Source organism: Sinocyclocheilus rhinocerous, unplaced genomic scaffold (genome assembly GCF_001515625.1).
Source record: "Sinocyclocheilus rhinocerous isolate Xijiao unplaced genomic scaffold, SAMN03320098_v1.1 scaffold62, whole genome shotgun sequence".
NCBI classification, from domain to species: domain Eukaryota; kingdom Metazoa; phylum Chordata; class Actinopteri; order Cypriniformes; family Cyprinidae; genus Sinocyclocheilus; species Sinocyclocheilus rhinocerous.
The window spans coordinates 520,661-528,406 of record NW_015656585.1 but is presented as its reverse complement, the minus strand read 5'-3'; the positions used below and the strand labels follow the sequence as shown (position 1 = coordinate 528,406).

At 37.3% G+C, this 7,746-nt stretch overlaps 1 protein-coding gene across 1 annotated transcript; it reads right to left on the bottom strand.

Annotated features, from left to right (window-relative positions):
- LOC107720238 (protein myomaker-like) lies at nt 1–2,144 on the bottom strand. Its single transcript, XM_016527876.1, has 5 exons — nt 2,010–2,144; nt 902–1,016; nt 549–697; nt 257–373; nt 1–147 (listed from the first exon to the last, which is right to left on the bottom strand). The coding sequence occupies exons 1-5, from the start codon at nt 2,142–2,144 to the stop codon at nt 1–3; spliced, it is 663 nt and encodes a 220-aa protein (XP_016383362.1).
- Between the last annotated feature and the right edge of the window lie 5,602 nt (nt 2,145–7,746).

The following is a 7,746-nucleotide window of genomic DNA, read 5'->3' as shown; positions in this document are numbered from 1 at the left end:
TCATACACAGCAACAGAGGGTGTAGCAGTTGAGTTTGGCTGCATTGCGTCCCGTCCCGGCATAACGGTTCTTCTTGGGCAGCAGCAGAATGAAGGACACAGCCAGTGACACATGGTAGAAACTGTGGACATAAGCGTAGTCCCACTCCTGCAGGAGTAAATGAGCAAGTCATTACCGCAGTTACGCAAACATGCTTTTCTGACAAACTGTGTAATGTGTTACTCCAGTTTAAGAGCTGCACATTTATATTTTTTACCTCGAAATAGAAGCGAAGCATCAAAGCAAGAGCACCGAAGCAGAACCCTGGCCCCACTTGTTGAGTGTAAACACTTTTGTCTGGATAAAGGCCTTTTTTTTCCTTCATTTTTTGTAACTGGAGCAAAGCAAAAACAATATTGTAAAACCTTGTGAAAGCATTTGTGGTAGATAATAACATTTTGAGTTTCCATGTTGTCAATATGAGCATAATACAGTTCCTCATCAAGTTTATTTGGAGCTCTGCTCTTAAAAGCACTGTAAGAACAGCATCTGATGTCTCTCAAACTCACCCATTTGACTGTTATCATAAAGACAGCTGTTCCAATGGGGCCGGAGTAGATGCCGTAGCCTAAGCGGTCCTGGTAGATTCTCACAGCTGATGTCAACACCCCAAACATGGTGAGCGAAGACCTCTTGGGTTCATCGAAATCTCCCAGTGCTGGATAAGAGCAAATGGACACATATTCTTGACATGACACAGCGGAATTCAAGTTATAAACACTTGTCACACTGCTCACGAAAAATAGTATTTTAAAGCACTTTGCTTGGCTGTTTGACCTGTGTGGGAGTGCATATCTATGTCATACTTTGATTGAGATTTGCTCGCCATGAGGATACAGAGATGCTATTGGTATTTGCTCACCTTGTAGCGTGACCCACATGGAGATAGCTGTGCCATACACGCTGAAGTACTCCAGGATCTCATACTTCATGAAACAGAGAATGGACAAGCCTGGACCATCACACGCATGGTAAATCTGAGCACAAATGGAGAAAACACATGACTGCTAAGTCAACTTGATAGAAAGGTTCCGGCTGAAAACATAAATGTAAATTTAAAAGGCTCTAAGATAGATTAGATGAAACTTTCCGCGTTCTTGTCTGGAAAAATTTATGAAGAAGACCTTGTTTCCTTCAGTAATGCTATCAGACTGAACAAACTACAGTAGCCTGAGTTTTGTCAACTTTTTTTCATTGGTTATTTTGTAATGAGTTGAGAATTTAGGGCCAGTTCACACAGAAAGTGTTTTGTGTTCCAATGCGCTTTTTACTTGCTTTCTACTTAAAGCTAGATGGACGTGTTTGACAATTGTGTCTCATAGCTTTTTTAGAGTCTTGTACATGAGCAGCATATATATCTAGGGTTAAATGTAATATAAAATATTATATTAAAATATATAAAATAAGTGAAGAAATAAAAATTTTCATCACTTTTGCTTTAATTGAAATTAAAACATCTTACCTATCATTTCTATATAGGTTTTTTTGTTGCTGCCTTTTTAAAATTTAAATTTGCACATTTTTGACCATTTCGCCGTCTTGCTGCTTTTTTAACACAATAATGTTCATTGTGAATGGCCCTAGAAAGTATTATATACTGTAGTATATTGCATTTATCAATCAATCAATTAACCAATCCCAGATTTTACTTCAGTTAAAATTAAAATATCACACCTAGTATGTCTATGTAGTTTTTGTTTTCCTATGTAAACTCAGTTGGACAATTGTTAAGAGGCATGTCCGGTTAAAAGAAATTCTACTTTTAAAAACATGTCTCTAGACCCTGTCTTTGTTCCATTTTTCCTATAATCTGTTTTTTTTAAACGCAAGACCATTTTCTGTGTAAACGGCCCCTTAGACACAAGTATATCAATACTAATAAGAGACACACAAGCTGTAAAGTTGAAGAGCGTAGTACTGTATATTTCTCCACATGTCTGTAACATTTATAAAAGCCTCTATTCTCTTACCGCTATGAAGAACATTGTGAAGAAATAGACCATGGCCTCCATGTGGAAACCCCTCTTGGCGGCAACACTGACAGCAGGAAGGAACACCAAACTGCTGATGGTGGGCAGCAACATCTTGGCGATAAATGCTCCCATTGTGACTCAAATAAAAGACCTTAGGATTTCTGGAAAACTTGGAAGGACTTAAGAGACTGCCTGCTTGTTTCAAACCGCCAGATCTTCTGGAGAAGTGACCAAAAGAGAGACTGAAGGGGCGACTCTCACACACTCACAGCCTCCTCTGGAGGATCTTTAAAGTTTAAATGGCTCCGAGGGGTCCGTATGTGCACTGTCATCAGGACAGCAGCTGTCTGCGTGAGGACTGGGAGAGGCCTGCAATCACATGGCACGCTTCTGTCACACATGTTTGGGATTGTAGAACAACAGCAGCGGGACAAAAGTGAAGCCATTTATGGTGAACTTCACAATCTATGGAGTCAATGCTGAGTCAAAGTGTTCCCACAAAAAAAAAAAAAAAAGTCCTTGCGGCACGCAGTGCTTGGGCCTTGGGCGTACAGAGAAAGTCCTTGGTTGTACAGAGAATTCTTTGAAATGTATTTTTCTAATACTGGTCAGTCTGGGCGGCGATGTGTTGAGTCTCAGACATTGAGTTTCTCATGGGTGAATCGATCCTCAGCAGTGGCTATAGAAACAACTGTCTCTTTTGGGTTATTGACATTGGCCTCGCAAAAGCACCTGTATGCGTCATTGCAAATCTGTGTTTGACGTGAATGTGGTTCTGAGGGTAGAAAAATGCGAATGGTTAAGGTGAGGTGTAGGCTTAAGATGTTGTGTTAGAGACCAGTGAGTCTTGTGTAGACCCATACCAGATGTACTGATAGACCAGGAGCCTATTAAACGAGTGAAGGGAACCCAAGAACAAATTCTCACTTTGTACTGGTCACATTTCATGTGGTCGAAATATGTATTTTATATCTTTTAAATCTCTTATTTTATGCATCTAAAATGTCTGTATTTAGTCTACAGAAACTTCCCTGTGCATCAGATGATCCGCTGCAGCGTCCATTTAATTCAGTGTAAATGGCAGAAAAGAAATAAAAACAGATGTCAATGACACGTCCAATCCAAATGAAAAAAGGAACCAGATGTGACTTAGTGACGTTTCTCCAATTTAAACTATTGTTTTTGAAATTTAGCACATTAAATGACAGCAAGATGAACTGTAAATGCTTGTGTTCTTGCATTGCAATGGGACGATTTAACCTACATAACGCAAAGACACGTCCATTGTCTTATTTCAGTATCCTGTGGCTTTTTTGATGTGGTTTTAACGACTTGCTAAATAAGACTTCACACAGTCCACAACAGTTAGGAAAGTCCTTATTTTGTTATTTTGAGCACGAGGGAGAGTCTTGCTATGGACTTTGTGGCCGGTCAGTCACAGCTGTTCTTCTCTCAGCTGTTGCACCTGCGAGAGGAACACAAAGGGTGCAGTGTGCTGAGTGTTCCTCACGCCCGACATTCTCTAAGTGACTGTAACGTGATTCTCCAACACACCAGAGAGATTGCAAACCTCAGATACTTAGAGACGAGTCCACTTTCTTGACCAGTCACTGTCCTAGAATGGCTAAGGAATGAGGAGTCACATTTGGGGTCATGTGCTGAAAGTGCAACATCACTGCTTTCACTCGTCCATCTCACTGTGGCCACATTCTTGTGTGGCACAGCTACTGAAATCGGCCTTAGTCAAATTAGTTTACAGTCATAAAGTTTATTAAATGCATGTTTTGTTAACTTTTTTCTTTTGTTATGCAACCCATTTTTTAGGTTCCAGAATTGCAGGGCTTTCAGTGACATTCTGGCACAAACTCATTTGCTGGATCGTTATATTAATACAGCCGTTGAAATCTTCTGCACTTTCATCTGAATCCCTAGATAAGAACCTCTGGTCTAAGGCATGTGCATTTTAGAATGGATTCACTGTTGACTTAAAAATCTGTATATTATCTTTATCAACTGACTGAAATGAGAGCCTGAGAAAACGATCATTACTCACTATCGGGAAATCAATAAAGGAAGCTTTTCTATTACTGATCAACAGTTTACTGTCTCAACTGTTTCTTCCAGACGTTTACAGTTTTCTGCACCATTATCCATTTTAAACATAGTTCCAAAAATTTACTTTTACCTATTTATTTGAAATTAAAATATCATGTTTTTTCCCCCTCCTGAAAATGAGAAAAAGCAAATACAGAATTTTTCTTTGTCTCTGTACTTTCTGTTCAACCCTGTTATACACTCTCAAAAATAAAGGTGCTTCAAAAGGTTCTTCACAGCGATGCCATAGAACAGTGTTTCCCAACCTTTTTTTTAGTCGCGGCACCCTTTGGAAATTTTAACAAACTTGTGGCACCCTACAAAATTAATTTTGTCACAATATTTGAATTTCTAACTTCGATGTGATAATTTGAAAGTATAGATATTCGGTACAACAGGGAAGAACTGCAGAATATAATGTCATACAGATATTTTTTAATATTATTAAAAAAAAATCGTCCATCAATGGTGGCAATCAGTAGGCTAATTTCTAATGAAGAGACCAATTTATATGACAGATTTTAATGTAGGCTTTTATACATATGTAAACATTATTTAATTACCATTATAACTAGCTATCTCACAAATTTTTGCTCACTCAGTGTTTTTTTTATTTTACAGTGGGGTAATGTTGGTGCAGTAGCACGAGATAGTCATAAAAATAGTAATAAAATAAGAACAAATAAAGAAATTAATAATGATAGCACAAATAAAAAATAACGACAGGCCTTCGAATTAAATAAATTGCTTTTTAGTTTTTCAGGTAGGTCTAACACACAGTAGGGCTATTAAGAGAATTTTTTTTTTTAATTTTTACCAATTATCCAAATAATGTTTAGTCCTAGAAAGCTATTATTATCAGAACACGCGAGCATAACATAGCGGTTAGCAGATCAATGAATGAGAGGGCAGCGTTACCAGAGTTGCCCATATACCACACCATGTTACAACACAGTAGGGCTATTGCAGACAGAAACAATACTGTACTACATCGATGTTTCCTGTCGGCTCAATGTTTGAGTGGACTTTGCTGTTCCGATGAGCATGAACGCGAGCGACTGAGCGGAGCACACACACGCATAGAGCGGGATAATACGCAGAGCGTCACACCACGTGAAAGTGAAACCTGAGCGGTGAACTAATTTTCGGCAGCCGAAATTTCGGTGCATCTCTAATTATTGGCGACATCAGAAATGGATATTATATAATAGATACTTTTTTGAACATTTTAGCAATTCAAAAATATTAAAAAATGATTTTTTTACACGGCACCCCTGCTCTCGACAGAAGGCACCACGGTTGGGAAACACTGCCATAGAAGAACCATTTTTGGTTCCACAAAGAACCATTCAGTCAAAGGTTCTTTATAGAACCGTCTCTTTCTTACCTTTTTATAATCTGAAGAACCTTCTTTCGCCACAAAGAACCTTTTGTGAAACAGAAAGGTTCTTTATGGAACCATTTAGACAAAAAGTTCTTCTATAGTTCTTCTATGGCATCGTGAAGCACCTTTATTTTTAAGAGTGTACTGTGCCATTTACCCTTCATTTAAAATAAAGGTTTCACCTTCCAAAAATTATATTTAAGGCAGTGACATGCATAGTTATTTTGGTTCACTTGATTTAAACTGAGGTCATTTTTTTTCTTTATCAGCGTCTTTATTAGCATCTGCTTATATGTTTACACGCTCAACTGTTAGGGAACAATATAAGAATGATCAGTTGACAAGAATGAATAAATAAATAAATAAAAATTAATAAACTAAAAAAAATGCTTGGTACAAAGCACAGTATTATTAATAGTAATGATGCAATGAGATATTGCCATGGCTGACATTAGGTTATTTAGCCCTTTTTCTTTAAAAAACAATACTTTTTACATTTTGATTGTAACAGGGTTTGCGCAAAATGTGTTTGAAATTCCATACCAGAATGGAGCCAGACCGAAAACAATGCCTAAATAGCTAAGTGTATTTAACTTTTGGTTAACATTAACCAAATAGTCTGTGTGGCCTATAAGGGACAACAACAGTTTCAGAGAAAAAGCATGTTTTGCAAGTTTCTTTAATTTTGATTATAGATTATAATTATTACTATTATTTCTTTGGAATAACCATTGGTGAATAATTCAAAAACAGACCAGAAGCATGACCAACACATTTTCCTTAATAGCAAGAACCAACTGCTAGAAAGTAGTGATCGTTTGACTTTAAAATGCAGGTCTGTTTATTTCCCCATATCTGCTTAGCTGACAATCAGTTTGCATAGCAGAGCTGATTCATTGTTCCAAAACAGACCCTGCAGAATTAGGCTCTAATAACATGCCTGTCGTGTGAGAAGAACATTTGTTTGGACTATGAGTGTAGTGAATGCATCCATGTGTGGTGAATTAGACAGCTAGTTAGAGAGCAATAAATTATTTTTGTCTATTCATTCCCAACTTTTTTTCCCTCTGACCCACAATGAGTGTTGTAGCGTCTGGACCAATCAGAGACACCATTGATTAATTATTCATATTTCCCCATGAGCTGATTCGCTACAGTGTTTTTCATTCCCTAGCTTAGACTGAAGGAAAATCTCTTTTTTCTTGTCTGTTTATAACAACCAATATGCATTTTCCCTACACAGCCATTCACCTTAGAAGTACTGAAGGATTTCTCTCCTTCTCTGTGACACACACACAAACCTTCCCTATGTTTTGTGCCTTGTAATTTTAGGCTTTTAAAAAGCGACCATTCCTCCAGACTTCCAGACTGTGCAAATCTCCTGAAGTATGTCTATCACCATACAAATCTGTGGTTGAGAGGAGTGTTTGATTGAGCTTTAAGTGTAGCGAAGCGTCCCTAATGTACAGAGCAGACAGACAGGCAACGAAGAGAACATGTGGTCTATAAATGTAGACGTCACATACAGGCATGGTGGTCTCAGCTATCTGCCTGTGCTGCCCAAGCCTTTTTCTCCATCCATCGCTCTCTTCCTCTTTTATTACAATGCAAAACATCACTTTCTTAATCAGTATTTTGGTTTGGTTTTGTAAAATAATCACATAAAACAAGATTTTTTTTTTTTAAGAAGATAATGTACAAAATAATGTGTAATTTTTTTACATTTTCATTTTAAGCAGGAACCACATGCAATTTAGTTAGATTCATAATTAAAACAATGAAAAAAAAAATAAACGCCTCTCCGAGGCCTGACGCCACACCCACTGTGTCTGTCGTTTGCACCTCCCGTGACTATCTATATATATATATATATATATGTGTTTATTCATATATATGTACACGTTTAGTAGTGTGTGTATATATTCAGTTAAATAATGTACTATAAATGTATAGAAGTGCATGTGTATATATTAAAATACAATGAACACAAAATTAAAAAAAAAACATAAAAACTTTATAAGGCTTAATAATTTATAACTCATATAAGTCCCCCCCTCCTTTTCTAGTGTAAGTTTTTAATTTGTTGAGTTCTCTGTTTCTTATTGGTTTGAATGGTCACCATTTAATTTTCTTTTCAGTGCCACTAATCTCTGTCTTTGTTGTACTCATTGTTGTCATTAGGATTGTTATCAGGAGTCCCATGAAGTGCTCTTACACTGTGGCCTGTGGTACCGATAGGTCTCTCAACAGCAGTGG

Coding starts and splice junctions, on each gene's coding strand:
- LOC107720238 (XM_016527876.1), bottom strand. CDS start 2,144: ATGGGAGCATTTATCGCCAAGATGTTGCTGCCCACCATCAGCAGTTTG. Junction 698..901: donor CATGTGGGTCACGCTACAAG/GTGAGCAAATAC, acceptor GCTCTTATCCAG/CACTGGGAGATTTCGATGAA. Junction 148..256: donor TGCTTCGCTTCTATTTCGAG/GTAAAAAATATA, acceptor TTACTCCTGCAG/GAGTGGGACTACGCTTATGT.